The sequence below is a fragment of the Scatophagus argus genome, chromosome 2, assembly GCF_020382885.2.
Source record: "Scatophagus argus isolate fScaArg1 chromosome 2, fScaArg1.pri, whole genome shotgun sequence".
In the NCBI taxonomy this organism is placed as follows: domain Eukaryota; kingdom Metazoa; phylum Chordata; class Actinopteri; family Scatophagidae; genus Scatophagus; species Scatophagus argus.
The window spans coordinates 27,278,675-27,305,554 of record NC_058494.1 but is presented as its reverse complement, the minus strand read 5'-3'; the positions used below and the strand labels follow the sequence as shown (position 1 = coordinate 27,305,554).

At 49.7% G+C, this 26,880-nt stretch overlaps 1 protein-coding gene across 3 annotated transcripts in view; it reads right to left on the bottom strand.

Annotated features, from left to right (window-relative positions):
* Window positions 1-25,609, bottom strand: part of usp34 (ubiquitin specific peptidase 34) — a 38,754-nt gene extending 13,145 nt beyond the window's left edge. Inside the window, exons 1-43 of one of the 3 annotated variants that reach the window (XM_046375644.1) lie at window positions 25,248-25,609; window positions 20,077-20,167; window positions 18,185-18,752; window positions 17,751-17,801; window positions 17,119-17,268; window positions 16,885-16,952; window positions 14,510-14,702; window positions 13,981-14,042; window positions 13,710-13,791; window positions 13,068-13,160; window positions 12,181-12,306; window positions 11,963-12,092; window positions 11,547-11,677; window positions 10,446-11,158; window positions 10,126-10,340; window positions 9,902-10,020; window positions 9,361-9,488; window positions 9,163-9,252; window positions 8,970-9,065; window positions 8,658-8,740; window positions 7,956-8,110; window positions 7,450-7,563; window positions 7,168-7,267; window positions 6,755-6,917; window positions 6,539-6,665; window positions 6,152-6,302; window positions 5,909-6,009; window positions 5,586-5,801; window positions 5,366-5,491; window positions 5,120-5,242; window positions 4,777-4,860; window positions 4,575-4,661; window positions 4,259-4,459; window positions 4,095-4,177; window positions 3,966-4,006; window positions 3,663-3,787; window positions 3,174-3,326; window positions 2,952-3,056; window positions 2,732-2,826; window positions 1,978-2,282; window positions 981-1,144; window positions 782-847; window positions 74-220 (exon numbers count right to left, since the gene is read on the bottom strand). In XM_046375644.1, coding sequence (XP_046231600.1) covers window positions 74-220; window positions 782-847; window positions 981-1,144; window positions 1,978-2,282; window positions 2,732-2,826; window positions 2,952-3,056; window positions 3,174-3,326; window positions 3,663-3,787; window positions 3,966-4,006; window positions 4,095-4,177; window positions 4,259-4,459; window positions 4,575-4,661; window positions 4,777-4,860; window positions 5,120-5,242; window positions 5,366-5,491; window positions 5,586-5,801; window positions 5,909-6,009; window positions 6,152-6,302; window positions 6,539-6,665; window positions 6,755-6,917; window positions 7,168-7,267; window positions 7,450-7,563; window positions 7,956-8,110; window positions 8,658-8,740; window positions 8,970-9,065; window positions 9,163-9,252; window positions 9,361-9,488; window positions 9,902-10,020; window positions 10,126-10,340; window positions 10,446-11,158; window positions 11,547-11,677; window positions 11,963-12,092; window positions 12,181-12,306; window positions 13,068-13,160; window positions 13,710-13,791; window positions 13,981-14,042; window positions 14,510-14,702; window positions 16,885-16,952; window positions 17,119-17,268; window positions 17,751-17,801; window positions 18,185-18,752; window positions 20,077-20,167; window positions 25,248-25,290 — 6,264 coding nt within the window. In that variant the 5' untranslated portion in view covers window positions 25,291-25,609. The remainder of the gene's footprint in view (window positions 1-73; window positions 221-781; window positions 848-980; window positions 1,145-1,977; window positions 2,283-2,731; window positions 2,827-2,951; window positions 3,057-3,173; window positions 3,327-3,662; window positions 3,788-3,965; window positions 4,007-4,094; window positions 4,178-4,258; window positions 4,460-4,574; window positions 4,662-4,776; window positions 4,861-5,119; window positions 5,243-5,365; window positions 5,492-5,585; window positions 5,802-5,908; window positions 6,010-6,151; window positions 6,303-6,538; window positions 6,666-6,754; window positions 6,918-7,167; window positions 7,268-7,449; window positions 7,564-7,955; window positions 8,111-8,657; window positions 8,741-8,969; window positions 9,066-9,162; window positions 9,253-9,360; window positions 9,489-9,901; window positions 10,021-10,125; window positions 10,341-10,445; window positions 11,159-11,546; window positions 11,678-11,962; window positions 12,093-12,180; window positions 12,307-13,067; window positions 13,161-13,709; window positions 13,792-13,980; window positions 14,043-14,509; window positions 14,703-16,884; window positions 16,953-17,118; window positions 17,269-17,750; window positions 17,802-18,184; window positions 18,753-20,076; window positions 20,168-25,247) is intronic. The other 2 variants (XM_046375653.1, XM_046375661.1) reach the window with 2 other exon arrangements.
* Between the last annotated feature and the right edge of the window lie 1,271 nt (window positions 25,610-26,880).

Sequence of the window (26,880 nt, the reverse complement as noted above, 5' to 3'; positions counted from 1 at the left end):
AGTGTGGACACAAGACGTCTGGACGCAGCTCGCTGTTAGGACACGGTGTGAAGCCATGTGTGTTTGACATTACCAGCTCCTGGGACATCTCCTCTATCTTGGTGATGAGGTCTGTGAAGAACTCCGTCATGTCCTTCTGCTCCCCCGTGTTGAGAGGCTGCTTGTCCATCGTGTAGGTTTTACAGAAGGGCCGGGGGTTGTAGGCTTTCCTCTCGCTCTCCTGGAAGGACAGACAGACAGGCAGGCGGACAGACAGACAGACAAGCAGACGGGCAGACAGATAGACAGGCAGACAGGCAGACGGGCGGGCAGACAGACAGACAGACAGACAGGAGGAAATGGAAAGTTTAGATGATGTAACAGTTCTGAATCAGACACAGCCTCCAAACTGTCTGCACAGCATCTGTCACAAACTACAGGCGCAATACAACTTCATGCTCCCATTTTGTTGTACGCGACGCATCACAGATCAGGGGTTACGATTCAAGGGGTTACGACGTACTGCGATGCTGTTAGCAAGGTGACATCTTGCTTCACTTTGTGTCACACGGGGTCTCTCAACAAAAACAAAACAAAAAATGTGGAGAAGCCCCGCGGGATGATGGGAGTTGTAGTGAATGAGTGAATAAAACGTCTGTTTTTTGGAAACATTTGGGATAATCACAACTCAACCAAATAGTCACGTCAAGTCAACTTTAGTCTCAACTTTTTAATATGGACACTTTTACAGATTACACCTTTAAATGTCTAAAGAGTCGGAAGTACAAACATTTCAACTCACCATGAGATACGTGAACATCTTCTGCAGTTCCAGCAGTGTGGTCTTGTGTTTGATGTCCTCAGCGTACTGCACACACACACACACACACACACACACACACACACACACACACGGTGAGAACCTTACGCTCTGTGCTGGATGTGAATGTGATGTGTTCTCCTGGTGTGCGGCGCCCTCAGTTCGCCTTGCAGGTACTGACCTTGGCAGTGAAGACGGCCTGCCGGGCCTCAGGGATCATGTAGAGCTGCTGGATGGTGGAGGCCAGGTAACAGGTGGCCCCCAGGTTAGTCAGACCCACGAAGCGGCACTCGGCCCGGACGTCGTCGTGGGGCCAGTAGTCCCACTTGTACGGGGCGTGAGAGGCTGGAGGAAGACAAACAGAGCTTGAAGACTTTTCTGGTGTACCTGATGACACTTTTTCCTTGTGGTATTTCCACACATAAACCTCCCTGATAATCAATACTGCTGCTATAAACAGCAAATTCTAACTTCAGTGTAAAGGAGGCTGATTGCAGAAATCAAACCACAGAGACAAAACACCAACACTGCAGCCTGATGAAACGTTTCAAAGCACCTTCACTGTCTGGTTACGCCTGTCTCAGTCTGTCCAGCACTGATCCCACCGCAGGGACAATGTCTCACAGAGACAGACTGGCTTCACTGTAGCAGAGCTCAAATTGAGTCAGATCATCGTCCCGCAGGACTTCTGACACAGAGTGTGGCTTGCAGACTGATTATCAAGTGAACTCATCACTGCTGCCAGTAAACGAGAATGTCGCTTTGTGCTGTGTGTAAATCATCAAATGAGCTGCTGTTGCAAAAGGCTGCAAATAACTAAACTATCAGTTTATCTGCTGACTGTGTTCACTGCCTGCAGCTAAGTGTGGGGTGGGGAAATCCAGAGTAAAAATAATCTGCTTGGATTGGCTGGATGTAGGCTGTTGTTCTTCTCTTATTCTTCAACAAATTTCGTTGGAGTGAGTTCCCTCCAATGACAAAATATGTCGCTAAAAACAATTTAAATCATTTAAAAAAAAAAAAAATCCAACAACAAAGGGATTTATTATTATGGTTAGAGAAACTTTCAGACCTAAAGAAGTTAACATGCTTGAAACATTTAATTTACTGAGCCTGTTTCTGTTCTGCCTGGTAACAAACTGACCAATCAAAAGCAGTGAACCAGGCAGCACCCTCACCCTGCATGTGCTGCGACATGACCCAGTTGTGGAGCAGCCGGTAGTTCTCCACGGAGCCCTTCACCGTCTCCACCAGCAGGTCGTAGGCGGCGGCCCGGGCAGCGTGGGACTTGCATTTGGGCTGAGCGCGGTCGGCCAGGCTGGGCAGGAGGAAGAGGAGGTTGTGGACGTCGCGCAGGAACTCCTGACCCTCGCGGGAGAACTTGAAGGGAGGCTTGTGTTTGAGGACGCTGGTGGCGAGCCGCAAGAGGCCGGTCAGCCCGTCGTCCTCGATCATCCCGTCCTGCTGGTCCAGGATCTCACGGCTGGAAGAGAGAAGGACACTGAGCGGTTGGTGCTAAAGGGACACACTGGACAACATGAGGTTCACTTCCTGTTTCCTGTCCATCTCAGAGCACAGCTCTTCATCCCAGAGTCCAGAGACTCTGTTCCTTATGATCTCATCTCATAAAACAACAGATGCAAAAGGGGAAAATATTTGAGAAGTTGTTTCCAACCAAAATCATCAGTTCTTTATGCAAAGCACAGCTGAGAAATATTACGTTTAGAGCCAACCTTAGCTCTGAAGTGCTGATGAGAATACAAATAATCGATCGGCTCTCCAACAGAATTTTCAACAGTGTGGAAATGTTCCACATGTTGACAACAAATGATACGGAGGCAAAAACCGAAACAAATGTACAACAAGTTTCACCTGCAGGTGGTCAATCCAACAAAAACAAAAAGCATGCGAGTGTGTGTGTGAGCGTCTGACCTCCTGATGCAGTCGGCCAGGTGTCGGGCGAGAGCGTCCAGGTCCAGCAGGGTGGTCTGCATGGAGCCGGCCAGCGACAGAGAGGGAGAGACCTTCTGTGAGTTCAAACAGACCAACACTAGCAACAGTTCAATGAAACATCACACCAAAACCAGCAGCTGTTCAGCTCACTGAGCCGCAGCTCAATACGACCATCAGAGCAGCCCTGAAGGCTTCCCACCTGGCTGGCGTCTTTCACGTGGATGTTGTCGATGAGCTTGCAGAGCAGCCAGAAGTATTCCTTACAGCCCGTCCTCAGCAGCGGCTCCTCTTCGTAGTCCTCCACCTGCAATCGCACGACACCGTCAAACCTCCTCATACAGCGAGGTCACAGCACATCAGCTCATTTGGATAACAGAAGGGACGTTTTCTCTGCAGGTGTGTGTGTGCGTGTGAAGCCCACCCTCAGTGGTTTGAGGGCCTGTGCATCTGGAAGGAACTTGAGGAGCGTAGAGGCGGCGAGCAGCAGGAAGGACCTGTTGATGGACTCTCCCCCCTCCAGACCTGAGAGAGAGAGCTTGTAGAGGCCGTTACAGGCCTCGTGTCTCACAGCCGGCTGAAAACAACAACACGTTCAGTCAGTTCAAAGTTCAAACTTGTGCATGTTTGCTGCAGTACGATCGGTAACACACACTCTCATGTGTGTCTGCTCGCCGTCACACTCTTAGCTCAGCTTAGCTCAGAGAGCGTCCACTCTCATGTGTTTAAAAATGAAATCACAGCTTGTTTTTGCAGTTTTCCGTCACAAGAAGCGACAACATCCCATGGCAGCTCTCTCACTCACGACTGCATGGATTTCAGACACTGCTGTCACTCGTCACGCAGACGCATTAAAGCGCTTAACGAGTGAGCTGTGGAGGTGCTGGTTGGTGGGTGTTTGGCAGCGGCTCACCTCCGGCACCAGCAGCGTGAGCTTCTTCAGCCAGTCGTGAAGGTGCTCGCTGTCGGCCAGACTGGACTTCACAGTGGAGGAGCAGTGAGCCCAGCTCACCAGCAGCCACATGGAGTAATGAGTCACTGGTGGAAAAACAAAACAACATCACAATCACATCATGACCAAAGATTTGGGGTCTGTTTTTGTTGTTGTTGTATTTGTTTCAGGACCAAAGGTGCTCAGTGAATTTTATCATCAATCGTCGTGTGGACATTTACACAATGAACGCCAGATGTGTAGTTGATTTGAGTAAGTTCTCACCTTCGTGACGAGACCTGTGATCAGACTGAGCCTTGAGAACTCTGTGGAGCAAAAAGACAAAGAATAAACGACAGCCAACACACTGAAAACACCAGAGGAAGAAGATGTCATCCTGCCGTGTGTCGTCACCTGTGTGCGAGGTTGTCGTAGGTGTAGGCCACGTTGATCAGACGCTGGATGAGGTTGGTGCCCTGTACGAGGCTGAGGAACACCTGCAAGCCAACAGACGGACAGTCAAGTCCCTGAAGGGGGAAACCGCTGCCGCCTCCACAGTCAGCAGGAGGAACGCTTACCTCCGTCAGCCGGGGGATGTGCAGGCCTTTCCCGTGCTCCACCGTGGACTTGCGGGATTTTCCAGGCCACGCCCGTTTGCGTTGGCTGTCGGCGAGGCCCGACCAGGAGAAGACGTCGTGGTAGGCCAGGTCCAGGTCTGCGGGGTCCACCGCGAACTGGCAAATCAACTTCAGCAGGCAGGCCAGGCAGTCGAGCAGCCACTGCGGAGGAAGAGGGTGGAGAACAAGATGAAACCAGAACGAGCGTCTTTGTTCAGGAAGCACTCGGAACTCAGCTGAAAATTTGTTTCCTTTAAAAAGCTCTCATCTGTCTCACCACGGTCCAGGACTCCTGGTCTTTGGGCTCCAGGATGCCCGAGTTGAAGATCTCCAGGAGCAGCTGCAGACCTCCAGATGAAACAAACTGGAAGACGAGAAAGAAGAAAGACTGAATCGAATTGGAAATACTTTTCATATCAGAGGATCGTAGGCTGTTGAGGACCTGCAGAATCCCTGTCTGAGGGTCTCATGTGCTGTACCTTGCAGCTCCAGGTGTTCTTGCTGTTTTCTATCTGATCCTCACTGGAGTCATCAGAGTCTGGATACAGATCACTGTAGCTGCCCTGGAAACACACACACACAGATATTCAAGAAAAGAGTCCATGCATTACGGTTGTGTGCATGTTTGGATGTTTAAGTGACAGCTGATCAGATTATTGTCAGTGAACAGTGAATCAGTCAAAGACTACAAGCCTTGAATATGGACGCAGTGTCAAAGTTCACGTACATAAAACATGTACACATAAAAGGGCCAAAGTAAAACTCCAGAGGAAATCAAAAACCAGAACTTTTCAGAAATAAAAACGTTTGTGTTGTCCTCACGGTGGACTCTCGGTGGATGCGTCGGTTGGGTTTGCCCAGAGCCTCGATGATCTCCAGAGCGTACAGCAGCTTGTGGGGACTTTTAATCCTCAGCAGCTCCTTCCAGCACAGACCTTCTCCATTCTACACACACACACACACACACACACACACACGCTGGTATCAGGGATATTTTAGCTTCACTTTTGTACAGTGGGGGGAAGTGGAGACGCGTCAGCCATCTTTCCTCACGTCGGTGTGACTGACCGTGTCGTCTGAGATGTTCTGGAAGGCCTGCAGCATCTTAGGACACGTAGGAAGCAGCATCAGCAGCTCCCAAACCCGACGAGACAGATTCTCCGCATGGAGGTGAAGCTCCTCACAGCGCGCACTCTGCACAAACACACACACAACATCCCTTTATTTATTTTCGAGCTCATATGAGCTACAGTCCTCACTGTAAGCTGCTGTGCCCGTGGGCGCCCACCTCTGGGTTCTCGTGGACCTTCTCTGTGTGGGGGCTGGGTGGTTTGAAGCAGGCCAGCATCTCGAGCAGGTCGAACAGCGTGGTGAGGTGCGGCTCCTGGAGGAGCAGCAGCATGGGGATGTGCTCCTTCTGGGGAGGAGGCAGGCAGGAGGCGGGCAGCTGGATGCCCTCGCCTTTCCTCTCCCGCCGCGGAGCTCCCAGAGACACAAAAACCATCTGGGATCAAACAGACAAGCGTGCGATGAGTCGTCTGGCAGCGTCTGCCTTGTTGGAGGCTGTTTTTCAGGTGTGTACAAACACAGAGACAGAAAGCAGTCAATCACCTGCATGTCTTTGAAGCCCAGCTCGTGGAGGGTCTTCTCGTCGTAGTCGGTGGTCAGCTCGTGGCCAGAGGAGATCATCCTGACGGGTCCCATCAAGCCCCCTGCAGGAGACGAGACAGACTTCACACATCAGCTCACAGAGACGTTTAGACACAGCATCAAACCAGGAGGAACCTCCTGACAGCGTAACTAAGTGACTCAGAGCAGTTTGTACGACGACGACGAGGATCCGCGGGAGCCCACCTGGGAAGTCTCCCGGCTGCCGGCCGCTCTGGCCGAACTCCTGCAGCTGAGCCTGCTGGTTCATCTGCTCCTTCTGCAGGTTCTCGTACCAGTGGGTCACCTCAGCTCGCAGGTCGGCCACCTGGTCGCTGGGGTACATCTCGATCGTCATCTGCACACACACGCAGCACACTGATACTCAGCCCACAGTTTCACTACAGTCTGGCTTCAATGACTAAATTCCTAATGGAAAATCAAAGCCAGAACGATACTCATCTGAAAAAGTAGGACTTTATTAGTATTAGTAAGGTTTCTCACGGTTTTGAGGTGCTAACTGATCATGTGTAACTCATGCACTGTAATGTTTCAGAGTCAGGTGTTCCTGAGTGCACAGTGCACATCTGTCACCTTGTCAGGTAGGCCGGCGGGCTGACAGACGATCCTGAGTGGTAGAGACTGTTTGTCGCTCAGGGCCTTCAGGTGGCTGCTGATTCCCGTCCCCTCGATCTGCCACTGCCGCAGGTGGTACGCAAACCTGACAGGACAGGAAACGAGAAGCGCGTTGCTGAGACGTGTTTGCGTTCGGCCCGCAGGCACAGGGACGCAGCATAAACAGAGTCGTACCTGCGTCGGAAAGCCTCCAGGTGCGTTTTGAGCATGAGCAGCCCCCTCTCGATGCTGGTCAGGCTGGACTGGGCGTCCTTCTCCAGGTTGGCTGAAGCCATCAGCAGACTCTCCATACACTTCCTGATGAACTCCTGCTCCTTCTCCAGACCCGTCTTCCCAGCTGTACACGCGGCGAGACACAACGCGGGACAAAGACGTAAGACGTAAAGGTGGACACGTGAAAAACATCCACGACGGAAGAACAAAGAAGAAAAATCAGAAGGCAAGATGATAAACAGTGAACATCTGAAAGTCAGAACTGAGTGTGTGTGAGAAAGTGTGTGTGTGTGAATGTGAGTGTGTGTGTGAATGTGAGTGTGTGTGTGAATGTGAGTGTGTGTGAGTGCGTTTTCTGATGGAGGCAAACAAACCGTTGATGTAGTAGGAGTTGATGTACTGGATGGCAGCGCGGCTGATGTCAGCTGACTGAGCTCTCAGGGCGATCCCCCACAGCTGGTCCATCCCACACAGCTGGACACAGACACACACAGACACACACACACACACACAGACACACACACACAGCTCTGTGTATTAACTGTCTACTCTGATTTATCTCAGTGAGAGTTCAGTTCGAGCAGCACATCATCGCAGCTCTCGACCCTCCTGACCGTTCAGACATATCAAGTTGACGCCGTGAGCGGATGGCTTACCTCACAGCTGGACGCGTTGTCCAGCGCGCTGGTGGCGAGGCGAGCCAAGTTACAGAGGTGCTGAAAGAGGTTGAGGCCCGTCATGCTGATGGTCTCTGGCTTCAGCTGGGGCATCTGGACACACACACACACACACACACACATCAACACAAAGCTGCTGCTCAGGGCTCATCAGTGTTGCCCCTACAGCTGATGATGCCACAAACTGCCTCAGAGGGGAAGTTGACTCATTTCTTCTGCTGTTGCGATCATCACTAAAGCTTCACTGGAGGCAGGTTACTGACGGCTCTTCCTCTGACTGGGCTCTCTCTGGGCGCCGTGCTGGTTCAGCCCGTTAGCATGAAATTAAACCAGCTAAACCAGGACCAGAACAACACATTCAGCAACACAAAGCAGCCCACTGAGACTTCCAGGACGAGTTCTGACAGCTGACTGTTTTTGTTTTTTTAGAAACTTCCCCTTCCTGTACGCTGCAGCGTGTTTGTGCTTCCTGTCCTCGTCCCTACCTTCTCCAGGAACAGGTGCTTGTACGTCTCCATGCCCATGGCGTGCTGGTCTTTGCTGCGGACCTGATTGAGGAACCAGTGCAGCGCGTCGTCGTAGCACTCGGCGTCCTCCACCAGGCAGTGCCACAGGATGTCCACCTGCTCCAGACTCAGTCCTGAGAGACGAGGAGACACAGGAGCTCAGGGTCAAGACTGCGAAAAGCTTAGCAAAGCTTTAAGCATCAAACTGCTGATGGTTCAAAAGGGGTCCAGAGACACACACAAATATGACGACTCGAAGAAAGACACAAAAATAATCTTTTAGTTTTTCTCTCAAAGTTTGATCTGCTTGTGAAACACTGGATGCCTTCACCTCGTCAGACTTCTAAAATTCATTGAAATTAAGCAGTCTGGGAAGGCGATTTTACTTCCTCCCATGAATCATCGACTACAGTTCTGACTCGTCTGACTCGAGTATCAGACCAGGTGACATCCTAGCAGCAACAGGTGAGATTTCTGTCCTGTCCTGTGCTGTCCTGTCCCGTCCCGTCCCGTCCTGCACGCAGGCAGCAGCAGGTCTGTTTGAGCATCACAGCCCAAATTATTGTTCAACTGACGGTGACGGAGCAGTTCAGGACACGAGTTTGATATCCTCTCTGAATTCCGTTCTTTTTACTTTTTAATGCTTAAAACATTTTTCATCCGAACTGAGCCGAGTCTTACTGAAGTGGTCCGGAGATCCCAGCGTGGAGAAGACGCAGGTGAGGAACTGCAGACGGACTTGGACCTCCGCACTGTGGCTGTACCTGCAAGCACACGGCAGACTGTCAGAATCAACACCAACAGTTTCTAAACAGAGAAAACACAAGCTCACTGACGGTGAAGGTTGTTGTGATCGCTGCTCAACAGCAGCCAGGCTGCAGGCCCTTTAGGCTGGAATGGATTTAGGTCATTTGAGGGGTCAGTGTTCGCTAAGCTTCCATCTTGCTTTCAGTTCTTATCTGCAGCGCGTCAAGCGCTTTGTGACAGACTTACAGTGCGAACTTGTGCCGGTGCTCGCGGACTTCCTGGATGTAGTGCTGCAGGTTGTCGAAGAACAGCTTCATCATGTGCAGCTCCTTCTCGGCCCACCTGACAGGAGCGACATCAGCAGCACGTTCAGCGAACTCACGGTTTACAACAACATGTGATCAGCTCAATAATCTGACTTTAGGGCGCAGTGACTCACATGGTGATCCAGTGAGTGTCGTAGCTGGAGCCAAACTGCTGAAAAGTGCCAAAAAGTTTGGGCAGTAGACGCAAGGAAACCACGACAGACCTGAGGATGAAGAGGGACAGCAGACCTGAGAATGATCAGCACCATCAGCTTTCACACATTTGTTCTGAGTGTTGTGTTGTTCGAGGAAACAGGAACAATGACGCTCACCTGTGGTGGGCCAAGTTGTCAAGGCAACCCTCGATGAAGCGCATTCGGATCTGTCTGTCGGTGAACCAGCAGACCAGCGAACACAGCAGCTTCTCTGCCTCGTTAATCAGACCCTCAGAGAGGTGAATCTAAAAGAGCAGATCGCAGTGAGGCTGCTGGCTTTTCCACCTCTGATGGACTGAACAGCTCGGTGAGAAGGAGGAACTGCAGCTCAGAAGGTTCAGTGAGGAAAACAGGTGGAAGAAGATTTCCTTCCTGAACATTCTGGGAGTTTGTTTTACTTATCAGACTAAACTCTAAGAGAGACTGTGAAACTCATCAGCTCACACTACAGGGGCCTCTACAGGTACAAAGCGGTATGACAGACAGGACGGGCCACAACGCAGTACAGACGCCTTTGACATAACGTCAACACTGTTTTGTATTCACATTCTGTTGATGTTGACTTATTTGAAGATTTTTAACTGAAATGCTGGCCAAAACTTACAAATGACACCTTTACAAACACTGAGATACATCTATGAAGAGTCTGAAGTCGTACCGCGTCCTCGTCCTGCACCAGGTCCCACAGCAGAGTGTTGCCCTTCTTACAAACGTTGTCCAGGTTGATGTCAGTCACGGCGTGGCTGCTGGCGTACTGGTGCTTATGGACGGCAGGACCTGTACAGAGAACCGCACTCAGAATCAGGTCTGTTTCTCTGGCAGGTTAACCTTTGAGCAACAACTGGATTATCCCAAACCTCTGAGGCCCTGAGAGCGGCTCACCTTGCACCAGGTGCTCGTGATAGATGGAGGCCAGGTTGGGGAGGTGCTGCTGGAGGTGCGAGCTGAGCTCAGCGTGCGAGTTGATCTGGACCAGCTCCTCCTCACAGCCTGACTCCTCACCGTCAAAATCGGCCATGTTCTTCTCCGACTTGGCGCTGACCTGGGAGCTGCTGCAGCTCACGTCGTCGGCGCTCAGCATGTCTTCCACCATGGGACTGAGGGAGGAAGGAGGGTTTGAAAAGACCCATCATCAGATGCTGATTGGATGGGGTATATGGATAACAAGCCCTGTTGACAAAGCTTCAGAATGGCGGCCTTACCCTTCATGATGGTGGTGGTGATGATGGTGATGGTGGTGATGCTGGGGGCCAATGAAGCGCCGGCAGTTAAAAAGCTCATTGCCCATGGCCTCTCCAAGAAAATCCCCGGGTCGCGGCAGGCAAGGAGGCTCCTGAGGCCCCTGGACCATCTGCGAGGGGCCCATGTCCGTCGGCGGCTGCTGAGGCTCTGCCCCATCAGGCCGCGTGGACGACGAGGCGGAACAGGCGTCCAACATCCTCATCCGGCCCTCCAGTGATGTTGATGCTGCCGTAACCATGGCAGCAGAAGTCTCTGGGTTGAAGGGGAGAACCTTGGACTTGGCTCCGCCTCCTGACCCGCTGGGCCCCGCCCCTTGGCCCTCACCAAGTGCCTCCCCTGCCTTCCTCTTCCTTGACTCTGTCTGCTCCCTGGGCTCCTTCTGCTGCCCGCCTTCGACAGCCGACCGGTTGCCCTCGTCTTCGTCCTCTTCGTCGTCGTCGTCGTCCTCCTCATCGTCTTCCTCTTCATCATCATCCTCCTCCTCCTTCAAGGCCTCGCTGTCCGCCATGTCGTCGGAGTGCATCTCACTGCCGGGGCTCCCGGCTGATTGGCTGGCTCGGCTGCTGGCGGCCTCGTTGCTGGAGGCCTCGCTGCGGCCGCTGCTGCTTCCCGGCCCGCTGCTGCCTTCCTCCACGCTGTTGGCCGTCTCGTCAGAGCTGCCCTGCATGGACTCCTGAGGAAACGACGCAGGAAACAGGAAGAGCTTTAACGCCTTCAGTCAGTCACAACATTTCACTGATGCTTCACCTGATGGGACTTGATGTGAGTCTGTGATCAGTAATTTAACGCCGTCTGGACAAGCACCTTCCTCTGAGCCTCTCGGGAACCTGATCCAGTCAAATGAGTTTTGGTAGCGAAGAGCTCCTCATCTTTAGTAAATAATTATGAGAAACGGTTTAAAACAGTAACACCGAAACAGCTGATGTGTAAGCTGAGCCCACAATGAAGACTGAGGAGGTTGTGTTTATCACATGTGGGATTCTGACCATCAGCAGCTGTTTGCCAAAGCAGACAGCTGAGCAATCTGCTCGACAGACTCTGTGTGTGTGTGTGTGTTGCACCTCTGTGTCCGACAGCCTCTGCTGGCTCCTCTTGCCGCCGCTCATCATCTGGTCGTCCATCTCCATGTCGCTGCCTCCACTGTGCTGAGTGTCGCTGTTGTCGCTGCTGTCCGGACTGGCGGCGGGTGAACCTGAGACCAGACGGGAGGACAGACTGAGACCTGAGACACAAACATTCAGTGCGACACTACGGCTGCGTGAGGGCGACTTGACTTCCCTCATTCAGTGATGCTTTACCAGCTGCAATATAAAATATGATATGTAATAATGTAAACCAGTCTGAAGTTGTGGACTTGTGATCTGGTGTTGCTGCTGTTACTGAGGTGTACGAGCTGAGCAGCCGGTAGGCGAGTCATTTCTCAGACATTTCAAACGACTTGTCAGTGCTGATCTGCCGTGTGGGAATCCAGGCTGACCTTTCTTGTTGCCCATGGGGATGCTGGTGTTGAGCAGGGAGGCGAAGGAGCTCTGCTTGGAGAGCTGGGCTTTGGCTGCCAGGGCGTTGTTCCACAGAGCCTTGATCAGCATGGAGGCCAGGTACAAGGTCTGAGCAGGGAGGGAGGGTTAGCCACAGCAAACACAGTGTCTCTTCAGCCAGTTCTGTGTGTGTGTGTGTGTGTGTGTGTGTGTGTACCTGCTCGGTGTGGGCGCTGGGGTGCAGGCCTGACACCAGGTTGAGGACGTGGCGGAGAGGCACTGGGTCCAGGTTTTTGATGAGCGAGGGGAAAAGGTCGTGGATGTAACGACTGCAGTGCTTGAGCTGAAGCAGCAAACGAAGAGCAGAGTTTGTTCACTAAGACCCTGAATACCTGAGCAATGCACTTTACATCAGCCAGCACAGGAGCTGAAGGGATAGTAACCATAGCAACGGAGTCACAGTGTCATCAGCGTGTCGACTGTGATTGTGTAATTACTCTCACTGCCAGAAGGGGGAGACAGAAATGCTGCTGGTTTAAATATGGACAGCATTCTGACAGACAGGAATAAAATGTGATCCATCTAATATGAGGGAGAATAACATGTTGAACATGTTGTACATGACTAAGATTCACTCATCTCACCAACACACAAAAGCATCCTGACTAACGAGCGAATACATGAGAACGTGTTTCCTGTTTCTTTCTGATGGAAAAGTTCTGATGAACCAATCGTCCTCTAAGATACAGAAGAAGAAGAAGAAGAAGAAGGACCTCAAGTGTCGCCTTTCACTGACTCATAACAAACTGTACAGTAAAAACTAAATAATAAACTTCACAAGTTGATTTATTAATGTATGAATGGAAAAGAGGAATTCTAAAAGAATTTAAATATCAGATCATCATTAATCAGTAAGTATTATACACGAATAAAAGATGGAATTTAAAAATATATTTAAAATGTCGTTTCAACATAGAAATGATGTTTCATGACCATTTCTGTCACACTTGTCCTCCATAAACACACGCACATAAAACCTACATCATCTCCTAAACAGACAAAACGTCATCCAGCTGTGACAGGTGAGAATCTGTCCCGTCTCACCTGAGCTGCAGCCCAAATGCAGTCCACATGCTGCGTGCTGAGTCGGCCCTCGGCAGCCAAGAAGTTCAGGATGACTTGGCACTGTTTGATGATCTGGAACACACACACACACACACACACACACACACACACACACACACACACACACACACACACACACAGTGAAGATGTGAAATAAACTGACCTCCACTGTTACACTGAGCTGCATTATAACACAGGTTAACAAAACCAGAATCACGAGCTCGCCCTGTTTGCCTCCACACACACACACACACACACACACACACACACACACGAGTCAAGTCTCAGTCTCCGTCCATCACGTCCACACTCACATCAGTAGCGGCTGACGGAGAGCTTCATCACCTGAAGCTCAGTGTCATCAGTCCAGTTCGTGTTGGACTACAAAGAAGCTCCAGACTGGAGGCTTCACACACACGTTCAGTACGATCAGTCTGAAGATCAGAGTCACCAGTTCGGTATGTGAGCACATGTGAAACCTGGTCTCAGTCTGCCCTTCAGTTCCTGAGTTCTGCTGCTGAATGACGGACAGCAAACCTCAGGAAGTCACAGTGAAGCTGACCTGTGATGTCATCACTTCATCACGCTGTCAGCTCACATCATCGCATCAAAAGGTCTCACCTCAATGTGCAGATTTGGTCCGAATATGTGCTCCACCACGTTGTTGTGGATCAGCCAGTCAGCGAGCTCCTTCGCTATGGACCTGCAGGGCGAAACAGGAAGAGAGTCAGGACCACGCAGGACGTGCAGAGCAGGAAACACCTCAGCAGACGTAAAAGGAGCCGACCGGAACGCGTCTCCTCCTTCCTCTCCGGGCACGTTAATCAAAACGTGTAGCAGTAAGAGAGCGAGGGCGCCATCTGAGGAAGGCAACGCTGCGTTTACGACTTACGTTTCAGTGTCGGACACGAGTGACTCGTTGTTGCAGACGTCGTTGAAGGTGTGGAGTTGGTTCTGAGGAGACAACGAATTTCACAATGAGTGAAGAAACAGGAAATCAAACATCTTACGCTTCCTGTAAGATTAAAAACAAGCTGCTGGCAGACAAACTGCAGAGCCTCCTGGGAAATACAGACTAGCCTCAAATTGCGTCGGGCGTTTCATTCTGTGGACGTTACTGATGATCTGCTGAGATTTTTATGACTCGTTGTTATGAGAAATTTCCATCACAAAGAACAGCAAGCAAATCCTGACATTACGAAGACGGGCTCCCGTAAGCAGCTGCTGTGCAGAGGCTAAAGCCTTCGGGTTTATTCTTTAACACGATCTTCCCTCAGAATAACCGCTGAGGTCGAAGGAATCCCAAGTATTTCGTATTTCTGGTCTCACAGTCAACAGTCAGAGTGGACGGTGGGAGAAAAGCAGCTCTGAAACTGAAGCAGGTTCAGTCCTGCAGGATCAGGACTGCTGTTAAGACTCACTGTGATTTGGCTGAGTCCTGCCAGCCTCATGGTGAGCGTGGGGGACATGAAGTATTTGAAGGCGAGGTCCAGGCTCTCCTTGTCGAAGCACAGCGCGCTGTCCAGCGGCTCCTTCACCGTGCTCCACATCAGGTCGGCCATGTTGCGCGCCGCGCTCTGCCGCAGCTCCTGGTCCGACAGCTTACACAGATACCTGCAGACAGAACCCGGGGCTTAATGAGCTCGCCCGTCAAAGAATTTTCTCATCTGATGACAAACATTTTGTGATTTGTGAACAAAATCAAATAACGCTGATGTTTGTTTCAGTTTCATCCTTGTCCAACCTTCTGAGGATTTCACGGTGGTGGGCGAGTGGAGGCTGTGGCTTACTATTCTAAGATCGTTCATTCATTCACTCACTCACTCATTCGCTCATTGCTTGGCCGTCCCTGCCTTCTGTGTCCGTCTCCAAACACAGCAGACAGGAGGAAATCCTCCAGCATCAAGACACACAAAAAACACCACAACTCAACAACTTTCTCGTTTCACATTTCAGTCTGAGTGGGACTTTTAAGGCGCGTGGTTGGCTGGGGTTCAGTTCCAGCCCCGTGTAGGCGAACTCTGAGCCGCGATGCACAGCAGATTGCTGCTGACTCATCCACTCTGAGCCTGGACGCTCCAGTTTGTGGTTTTCAGATCTTTTCTGATGAGCTGGGAAGGCTGAAGCTGCTGCCGCAGGGGTTTGTGTTCTGCTGATCAAACAGAGTTAGAGGTTTTGAGGACAAACAAGCCCACACTGGAACCCACTTACGTCGTCATTAAGAAAACGTTTGCATGGACTCAGCTGTGACTCCACATCGTGACACTAAAACAAAGCTTAAAGTCATCTCGCCTCTTGTTGCTCCGCTTGTTTGGGACGGAGCGCATGAGTGCCTTCTTCTAGAGGATGTTTTTATGTTTTTACACGAAACACAAAACTGTTGTGTAGTTTTTGTTTTTTTAAATGAAGATCTTTGAAGGCGGCTCAGAGTTTTGAGGCACTTAAAGAACTTCTTTCAGTCGTAAACAGTTGGGCGGTTGCTAAAAAGACAACGCATCATCCCGAGGAGCACGCGAACGTCTGAACCAGATTTCATGGTGATTCATTCACGAGTCGGTGAGACTTTTCGGTTCGGACCGAAGTGGTGGACTAATCGATCAACATGTCGATGGCTGTGCAGCTCGCACTGTTCAGACTCAAACTCTACTTGTTCTGATCGGACCACTGAAACCAGGCAGGGTTCTGGTTTGGCTGCACATTCATCATCGTTTCCCCGTCCTGTTGTGACTTAATATCCCCGATCTCTAATCTTGTCAGTGTGACCACACATTTTTGTTTTTTGTGTTTGGTGCCATTTAAAGAGTAGATACAACTGAAGCTGATGTTCCTTAATGATGAAATTTTTAAATATGAACTGGAACTGGAGGAATGTTTTAAGGAAGGCGGACACGTTAATAAAATGAGGGAATGGCCCTTTAATCGTCATCATTTCAGTGAACCACTGTGAGTCTCCGCTTGGAGAGACAGAAGAGCGTCAGCCTGCCTGTGTCACATGACCGGGCCTGCCAGCGCGCTGCCTCCTCTGGGGTCATGTGAGGAGATGTTCACCTGGCAACAGTTGCCATGGCGACAGAAGCAAAATGCAGCCGACTGACTGACTGAGTGAGACACCACGTCTGGCCTCGTCACTTCACACGGCAGCAAACGATGTCGAGGAGACGCTGAAGCCGACGTGACTTATGTCCAAAGCATTTAACAGGTGCAGCACGCAGACTTTAGCACGGGATGGCACAGACCGGCACAGACCAGAACAGGACTGACCCCGAGTCTGATGAAGGGATTCGGTTTGCCTCGATTTGGACCAAACAGTCAGCAGCTGCGTTTCCTCCAGCCTGATTTGGGTGGAGGACAGAGAACGAAGGTGTTCAACAAAATGGCAGCCACTCGGCCTCACATGAACGCAACTTACCAACACAAAACAGAACTGAAAGCAGAAACGTTTGTCTTTTCACGTCTCGGAGATACGTTTCCAAACATCTCACTGATTTGTTTCAAAATTTACTGAGTAGTTGAGGTGAAGTTTCATTTGGCCCACAGCAGTGTGACGTGCACCACAGCTCCACGTTCTACCCGAGGTCCTCGGCCTCCCCTTCATGGTGGTGTCACTTCCTCTCGCAGACCCAGAACGCACTTCGGTTTGTGACATACGTTTGTTTAGAGTGCATTCAAACTCACCTGGAATCTTTCACCAGGTGTTCTTGTGTGATGAAGCCACCAAAATGTGCCTATTAAATTTGTACAAACGAGCACAGACTCTGACTGTTAACGCTGTGACGTCTGCGTGGGTTAAACTCACCGTATTACGTAGGTGCGGAAAGGTATGATGTGCTGCATGACCGCAGGAATGTGCAACCAAATTCGTATCTGCAGGAAGGAGCAAAACATTTAACATCACGTCAACACGAGAAGACACAGCGGAGAACATGTGAGTCAGTGTGTTTAAAGACGTCAGCAGCAGGTGAGGAGGCACTTCGAGCTCAAACTGACATCACATGTAGGGCCTCCAAACCCACTGGGCTGGTGGACTCACGTTGGAGACGATGGTGATGAAGGCGTGGGCGATGGGGAAGGGGAGGCTCTCCGGAGTGCCCGACTCGAAGCACTCCTTCATCAGGGAGAGGCCGTGCTTCCCGCAGAACAGACAGACGTAACGCAGCAGGTGCAGAGGCACCTCCACGTCCTGGACAGGACAGGAGGACAGGAGGACACGACATCAGACCATCACATTCACCTCACAGTCAGTCAGAAACACTAAAACATCACATCCAGACGCTGGTCACTTCTGACCTTCATCTGCTCCAGTGAGGATCCCAGCTTAAAAACGGGTGGAATAACACATTTTCAAACCCATTTTCAGGTTGGGATCTCAGGGCTTCTGGAGACTTGGATAAACTCCCTTTCATAGCATCAAATAACTAATTCAAACAAAACTAATCAGGAATATGTGCAGACTCAGAGCAGCCCGTGGCGACTGAAGCCTCCGGAGCTTCAGCGAAATAAACGACGAGGTCTGAGCTCTGTGCAGCACAGACACCACTGCTGTGAAATGGTTTGCAGGCAACATGCGAGGGATTATTTCCTGCTCTCAGCTGTCAGGTGAGTGACAGGTGTGCAAACTGAAGGCGGCACTCAGCTGAAATAAGGAGAAGGTGGACTGCTTACGTTCATGTCGCAGAAGGAGCCCAGGATGTTGCTTTCGTGGGCAGATATGTCCTGGAGAGAAGAGACACAGGTTCAGAATGAGCACTGAACTGAGTAATTACAAGGCTTACTGAATGCACTGAGAGGCTTCTGAATTACAGGCCACAGTAAGAGAGAAGAACGTGGTCTGGTACAATTCAGATGGATGTTTCAATCGAAGAGGTGGAGTCTGAAGAAACAGACGAGCCTGACCCTCCCACATGGCGAATCCTGTCTGAATTTTTGGGTGAACTGTTCCTTTAAGGAGTTTTTAATCTGCTCTCTCGTGCTCAGAATGCAATATGATCACTGCTAATTTACTAAAAAATGATCTTCACATGATTTCTGTACTTTCACACATCAGTGTCAGACTGAAAAACGGAGTCCTGGTCAGACGTGTGTGACGCGGGTCCTACCTCTATGGTGGGGTGTGTGTTGTGTTTGTAGGCGGTGTAGAGGGGGAACTGGATCTGGAAGATCTTGGCGGCACACAGCAGTAGCTTCTCTCTCTCCTCTGTGGTCCAGGAGCTGAACAGGTCCTGGCAGTCACCGCTGCCATCTCCTGCGACGCCGCCGTCACCACCCACAGACCCGTGGTCGCCGCCGCCGCCCTCCCCAGCGGCCAACGCTTCCACCTGGGCTTCACACGGCTGCTCGGCACACTGACCCTGGCTCTGGGTCTTGTTCTGGTTCAAATCGGGGGCTTCGGCATCCTCTTCTGCAGAGTCTCTTTCCACGTTCACGGGTTCGTCCTCCCCGGGCGAGGACGGCTGGGGGAGGGGCCCGTGTGCGGCATCCCCCCGATCCCACTCAGACCCCGCCCCCTCGGCCCCAGAACCGCTCCCTTTGTGGGCGTGGTCCTGGACGCTGCAGAGGCGGTCTCTCAGGCTGCTGATCTGAGCAATGACCAGGTTGATGAGGGCGTAGACCAGCTGGTTGAAGACCTCCAGGTGCTTGTACTCCTTGAAGCAGCAGAGACATTGTCTGGAGGAAGAGAGGCGATCGTCAACACAGCTCATCTTATCGCAATTATGACGCTAAAACACCTGCAGCAAAACTGCGGTGCTTTTTATTGTTATTTTAATTCAATTAAGTCACAACAGCAGAAAGTTTGAAAGTCGGTGCAGGAAGGCAGCCTTGAACCAGACCTTCTCCGCACCTGCTATGTGCTGCCTGTTCTCAGACTCTGAATAAATCCCTCGCAGACACATTTCGAAGACTATAAGTGAGGTCTGAGAAGGCTGAGTGAAGGCAGATGGCTCCAAATGGTTTCTGGCTTGGTGGAGCTCACTGAGGACCTCACACAGCCTGGCTGGCGTTTAACGCTGCCTGAGAAGACGACTTCCAGGGGGAAAAGCTCATCACACAGCAAGCGAGCTAAACTGGATTCTGACAGGTTCATTTGAAAGTTTAAACAGCTCTATGTGTGTGTGTGTGTGTGTGTGTGTGTGTGTGTGTGTGTGTGTGTATGAGAGGCAGACTGTAAAGTGCTCTGGATAAAAAAACATATATTATAAATGCAGCCATTCAATATGCATATGAGATTTTATTCTGGTCTGAAACAGTCGTCATACTCTGTTTTCTCCTTGAACTGCTGCGACTGTGAACAAAAACGTCTTCCAACAAACTCAGCTTAACGTTAGGAAATGTCTGGCACTGCCATGTGAACATGTGAAAATATCTGACATGTAAGATAACATAAACTTGAACAGGTTTGCTAAGCCTGTCAGTCAAAGTGCAGGGCAGCTCGCTGGTCAGATCAGAGCGTCACACTCCAACACATGAAGCTCAACAGGCCCGAGGAGAAACTGCTTCTCGCTAACATTTAAACAAATGAGTCAGCAGACTCTGAACGTCTGCAGTCTCCGTCATACGTCCAACGTCAAAACGTTCCAGCTGGACGAACCAAAGCAAAGCAGAAGACCAAACTACATGAGTCATCGTTACTCAGAACCGTCACGTCAGAGCACATTAGACTCGAACGTTTCAAAAAGGATCTATTTTCTTTCAAATGTATTCATCCACGTGCAGGATGGCAGAGGCTGAGGGCTCCTCTGCAGCGTCACCAGGCTTCAGGTTCACCGCCTTAACGCCTTGCTCAAAGGCGGCTGGCCTGTGGCGGCAGCTGAAATGACTGATTTCCACTGAGCAGATTCTCCCGGCTGGTGAGAGGATCTCCATCTTGTTGAAATTTAGTTGTTCTCCCTCCTCTGTTTTTAAAGACATGCTGAACTACTGCAGCCGGCCAGCAGCGACATGCGAAACACAAAGCGGCGACCTAACTGGCTTCTCTTGTGTCAGCACTGACCTCTGAGTCCAGGAGCTGATGTAGCCCAGCACTCGCAGGGCATGTTCCTTCTTCAGCTGGAAGCCTCCTTCACTGCTGTCTGCATCCGATACTGAGGAGGAAGAGGAAAGAAGACAGACATGTCAGGAACGTGACTGAAAAGTGTCATCGAGTTCATCTCACACCAAAACTACCTGACGCAAAGAATCACAGAACTCATGACATTTTCTGACTCTGAGAACAACACTTTCAAATTCCCACACAACAAAAGTATTTGGAATTGAGCTGCACGGTCACATGACATGAAGCAGGAGGTCCTGAGTGAGTCCACGGACTAACACATTATGAATAAAGGGTGATGACAGGTTATCGGACTGAAACTGGTGGTCAGAAGCTGTTAAACGTCAGCACCAGGACTGAACCGCCTGAGTCTAAAGTTACTGCTGCTGTGTAGGCCTTTGAAAGGTCCACATCAGTCACGCCCAGTTCGGAGGAATCAAGTGTCTCCACTGAATCGCTGACCTGAATCTGGCAGCGGAGAACAAGGAAAAACAGCAACAACAGAAGCCAATCAACCATCCGGGCCCTGCGAGCAGGACGTCTCCTCCCTGAAAGTGAACCAAAACTCTCTGAGCTCTGAACCTGTGAACAAAAGCTCCTCTGAGGCTCCCGCCCTGATGTGCTCTGGGACGACGGCCCGGCGGATTTGGCTTTGATGATGCTGTTTGGCAGCGGGCGCACGGGAGCCACCGTTAACCCCAGTTCATGGCCGCAGCTCGCCATGGATATAAATACAAAGAGGATACAAGAGGAAGACACCTGCACCGTGTGATCACACTCCTCAGCTCAGCAGCCACCGTAACATTCAGCCAGACCGGAGGCGTTCAAACAGAAACGTCCCAGCTGTGACGCTACAGAAGCACATTTCAATTAAAGTGTGTTCAGCCAGGTGTGCAGAGCGACTACAAACCGAGCAGGAGCTCCTGACGGCACTGAGCTCATGCCGTCGGTTCTCTGGACCGAAGGCCTTCAGCAGAGGGAAGTGAAAAAGCCTGATGTGGTGAAAAGCTCCTGCTGACCTCATCAGGGTCAGCAGGAGCTTTTCAAAAGGTCCACAGTTCAATCCTCCTGTGCTAACAGATTATTGTTATTTGTATCAAGCAGTTTCCTTTTATTTGCTCAGAGATACGCTTTAAGTTGGAGGGAAAAAAATCTGACAAATCAGCTGCTTTCAGCTTCTTTGCAAAATTCTGTAAATGTGCAAACATTTGAGACAACATCTGAGACAACATCGATACACTAAAAACTGAAGATCACTGAAAGTGTCCTCAGGTCCTCTTCAGTAAGTCTTCAGTAAGTCCTGATATTAAACTCTGCAGCGTGTAGGAGGACTTTAACGGCTGAGTATCCCAATGAAGCGACTGAAGCTGCAGGTGCACCGCAGCCCTCTGAGCTACAAGCTAACAGGCAGACAAAGTGAACCCGCTGACGTCAGCAGGTGTGTTTACCTTTACACATTTATACTTCCACTCTGACAGATTCCGGAGGCTGATACTGCACTACATTCATTTGATAACTTTGGTTACTGCAGACTCAGACTACTCGGTGCTGATAGGCTGATACTGTGAATACAGCCGGGGCTGATGGGAAACCCTTTGGTACAGCAGGTATTTAATCAAAAACCAAAGCAGTGAACAAGTTAAAAACATAACCTGATCAGGGAACGCCTGAACCAAATCTGAGAGCTGCTGGTGGTTTTCAGCCTGGACCACAGCGGCAGACCGACTTCAACTACAGACCAGGCTGCGTCGAGCACTAAAAACTGCCACAAGCCGAGACACACGCTGCCGCAGCAGATCTGAGGTCAGAGGTCACCTGCACACACAACACATGGACCTGCCAGTCTCGCCGACAGAGCAGTCACAGCTGACAGCACGCTGCCGTGGAGCCGCCCGTCGGCGCTCCACAGCTCCAGTCTGCTCCGGCGAGGCCGACCGACAGGCCTCGTCCTCGCCGGGACGAAACCATCTCGCCGGCAAAGAGGTGAACATCAGCTGTCGAGTTTCTGTGATTGTAGTTCGAGTCAGATCAAAGATAAACTACACCAAAGTGAGTACTTCTACAGCGTGTGTATAGAAGTACCCAACTGAAACACGTTTAACAAAACCTAAAAAGTATCCGAGTATCAAAAGCTGTCGAGTACTGAAGGCCAGCAGTGAGGCTCCTGTTTGAAAGCCAAAGTTTTCCAGACTTACTTTGTTCCTGCCTACTTGTGTTTATACCATATTAAACATTAAGAGCTTGAGATTTTACACGTTTTAAAAGAACATGTTCACATTCGTCAAAGAAAGGCACCGGGGAAATGAAGCATTGTTTTGTTTGGCCCGTGTACAAACTGTTCAAAGCGGTCTGACACTGAGCCCCACTCTGGACCAGACCAGCACACTGAACCTCACCAGCAGGTGTCGACTCAGCAGCTGCTCCCACCGACCACATGAATGAGTGTGGCAGCAGCGCGACCCGCCGGGACGACTGTGACGCATCCTGTTTTTATTACTCGCAACAAGCACTCGGGCCAACTCTTCTTCTTCTGAAGTTTAACAACAAAATAATCATTAAAAGAAGACTTTGGCCTGGTGCGGCTTGAGAAGTGTTTCACAGTTAAAGCCTTGTTAACAAATGAAGGGGGCTCGACACTGAAGTGCTGCAGTGTGGAGCACAACGTTAGACAGCAGAACCTGCACCAACTCGTTAGCCATCAGTTTCTTCTCATCCAGCAGCTCTGTGTGCTGGACGAGAACAAACCCCACCTCCTCATGACCGATGCCTCGTCAGCTGGTGTGCATGGCAGTAGGTTTGAGCTCGTACGCTGGACCGGACAAACCTGGAAACCTGGCGACCCCGGTGCTGAAAGTCAGGTTTTGTATTGACGCTGGTTTTAAAAAATCTCAAATGATCACCAGCTCTAGTTGTGAGGACTGACACACACAGTGCTATTCAGACTACTTCAGGCTTCTAGGTGAAAACAAAAGCTAATAGATGACCTCACCTGGAAATTCCCAAAAATATACAGACACTCTTGCACACATCAGCATTGGAAAACGGAGCTCTGTTCACTGGACTGGTTTTCCCTCCACACACGGACATGCACAAAGCTGAACAGCTCCACAGACACCGAACAACTGACAAATTCACAGACTCAGCAGCAGCAATTCAACTGTTTAAATGTCTGCTCAAAACAAACTTTATGGCCAAAGACAGGTGGGCATCCTCCACATACCTCTGCTGTGGGGTTACCCCCAGCTTCAGTGAGGGGGCAAGGCCTCGTCACCCAACACAAAAGTGGCCACTTTTCACCGACAACCTGCTCAGACCAGCATGGCTGCCTGAGTTCAGGGAGCAGCTGTCCTGTTAAGAACGGAAAACTAATGATACTGACCTTTAAACGTCATTTGACAGACTGCCTAACCAGAGAAAGAGACAAAGGGAAAACATGCAGGCAAGACAGACGAGCCTGGCTGTAAAGTTATTCTGCATTACTGCACAGTTTAACAAATGATTTGTGTTTAGCAGCACGTGAAAAGGTGTGTGCAGGTTTAACACACGAGCAGAAACACGTCGCACATGCATGTCCTGTACGAGTGAATTATAAAGGGGGCCTGCAGCCTGCAGCCTGGAGAGTCTTCAGACAGGAGGCTGGACGAAGAGCACGGCTTTCAAACATGTTCAGCCTCCACATACTGTATGTCTGAGCTGTGTGGACGTTTAGCCATAAGCTGCACAAGGAGGATGACATTCCTTTCCAAAAACAGGTGGCCACAACTCACTCTCGCAACTGGACTTAAATATCTGCACACACACTCCTGCTTATCTCGACAACAACATGGCAACTTGACAAAAAGAAATCGGCTAGCTTCCTCGGTAGCTTATTAAATGTGAATTAGTGAGCCCGAGCTGCAGTCAGGTGCATGACTGTCCGTTAAAGTGGATTCCTACAGAGCCTGCAGGAGGAGCTTCCACTTCACACGCACAACTTGATAACACACCATCGGTTGGACATGCACAGGAAAACTACAAGTACAAGCTCCAATCACTGCAACGTAACGGAATTAACAAGTGTGTTATAACACAAAAAGGCTTTGTTCGGTGTCTCACGGACACCCCCGAGGTGCAGCAGGGCCTGGTTAGCAAGCCTGGACTAACGGCTAACTTCGAGCTACCAAGGCAACCTTGTATTTACTTTTTGTTGGCTAAAGTTGACGTTAGTCCTACATGTTAAAATGGAGCTTTGTGGCAAGATCAGAAATAACTGTAGCTCTAAAACGAGCGTGGGATAAGGCTAATGTGCATAAGACATCGGCCGAAAAAATGTATACAAGCTACTGAAGATTAACGATGTGCCAAAATATGCGCCTCGTTGCAGCCATTAATTTTTGGGGCTAGCTTATTTGCCGCGAGCTTAGACTGTTATCATTTCACAGACTCGCCAAAACACACATAAGAAATTTAATCATTACATTCGTGTCAGTAATATTAACCTCGATCGTAAAATTGACAGTTAGCTGGCCATTTTGCACTGTGAATATGGCCATCCGCAAAACAATGGGTGGCAGCGTAGTGGACAGCTAGCAGACTGACCTGACAAACACATCAAACAAAGTCAGCCTGCTTGTAGCTAAACTAGCTAACTTAGCTAACTTCAAAATCCATCCAAGCCGCCTTTCGCCAATAGCGGTACCCTTCAAAATAGCTTAAGCGCACCGTGTTCGTCAGTCCCAACGTATTTTATGTCATGATTGTAATGTCACATACAAAACTGGTCGAGGTAATTAGAACTGGAGTCGGTTTTGGAGCTAGCTTGTGTGAGTTCTGTGAGTGTTTGACAGACAGGCCCAAAACTGACTGCCAGTTTGGAAATGAAAATGGCATTTGGCATTCATATCAAAACGACACCGTCTGGCACCAACACATAACTGTCACCGACTACCAAATATGCAGAAATAATGTCATCACTTCCACTGTCTTACTGCTACAACGTCTGGATGAGTAGGCGAGCTAATCAAGAAAACAAAGTTATATTTAGCTAGCCTCCTAGCTAACATGCTCCCATGAAGCTTCATCGGACAGCGATGCTAACATCAAGCAGTTGCTTCAGCATCGTCTGGTGTAAATAAAATGGTTTGTTTACTTACTTTCATTTAAAACCTCCACCAGCTCGGCGCAGTTTTCACACATTGTTCATGAAGAGGAAAACTGAGTGCACCTTCTCAAACCATTGCACTGGAAACTGTTGTTGGCTGGCAGTTGGTTGTTTTTGGGGTAAAAAAAGGCCCAGTGGAGGGAGTGATTGGTGAAGGTTATTCCACTAAAGGTACCCGGGGGAAACAAAAAGGTGTAGAACGTGATGTGCATCCAAGCGAGGTTGATGTAAGCCAAAAGTTAAGAGGCACTGGAAGGTAGAAATCGAGTCAGTCTCCAATCTGAGCGTTACTTGAGAGAGCAGACACAGCAGCCATGTTAAAAAAGGAGGGGGGGCGATAGAGAGTGTAGATAGTTCGGGACTTTTCGTCTTGTCTCCTTCGCCCGTTCGTTTTTCTTCGGTATTCTCGCGATGATATCTTCTCGATGAAGCAACGTTTGCAAGTTTTTCTTATTAGTTCAAGGACAACTGCGGTAAAAATAATCTATATGACTTTAATGACATTCATGGGCAATACAAATATAATATTAACTTTTATTTTTCTATTCTCAGGCTTTTATGGTTTATTTGCACTCGCTCGCAGGGGTCGCGACTTTCTCAGCATCCCCAAAGTAGTTTGTGTGTTTGAAACGTAATGTTGTTAAATACCATATTATACTAAGCAGAAACATGTCACTTTTCCCCAAATGAATCAGTCCGGTTAAAGTGGACATTTCCTCCTGTTATGGAGGGAAAAGCACCGATGGAGCTTGTAATATTAATGATGACAGTTATAATAATAATAATAATGCAGTTGATACTGTAATGTTAGGTGTACAGAATTTGCTCATACACGAGCACGAGCTCTCATACCGCCTGAGGCGGTTGTTGGCATGGGTTTAAAAAATAAAAAGGGTGGATAAAGTTCTGGTGCCCCTTACAAGAAAGCATAATTTACATCTCTATCCTTTTAATTTAGTAGCTTCAACAGTATAGACATACTATAAGTAACTCTTTGTTGTTCAGGATTACGCGTAAGTGCGAACACTGCATTTTAGTTACTGCAGGTGTGCATGCGTTAATGTCCCAGCCAAACACATTTCGTAGAATAAAAAGCATAATGCAATAACCCAACTTCAACTGGGAAAACAGAAGCAGGTTAGGAAATGAGGGGGCTTCACACTAAAATATGACCAATTATACTTAGAGGAGTTAGAAATAAAGGCCTGTCTCATATAAAGGCCTGGTGCTCTGCAGCCGAGGTAAATAAAGGCCACAGTCACCGTTTGAGGAAATGCAGTATGTTTCACAAGCAGTTTAGTGCTGGGATAAAATGCACATTTTCCCACCTGCTCAGGTGTGACTCTCCAGGAGACCCTGCTCACAAGTTTGGGAACCATTTACTCAAAGCAGATCCATCGACAGCCAAGCTTGGCATCAAATACAGCAGAAAAATTTCCCATTTATGTGTCATATGTCTATCAACATCAGGGGTACTGAGGTGGACATAGTGGACTGCTACAAGTATCTAGGGGTCCACATAGGCAATAAACTGGACTGGACAGTCAACACCAATGCCCTCTACAAGAAAGGGCAGAGTCGCCTTTTCCTCCTGAGGAAACTCAGGTCTTTTAATGTCTGCAGGA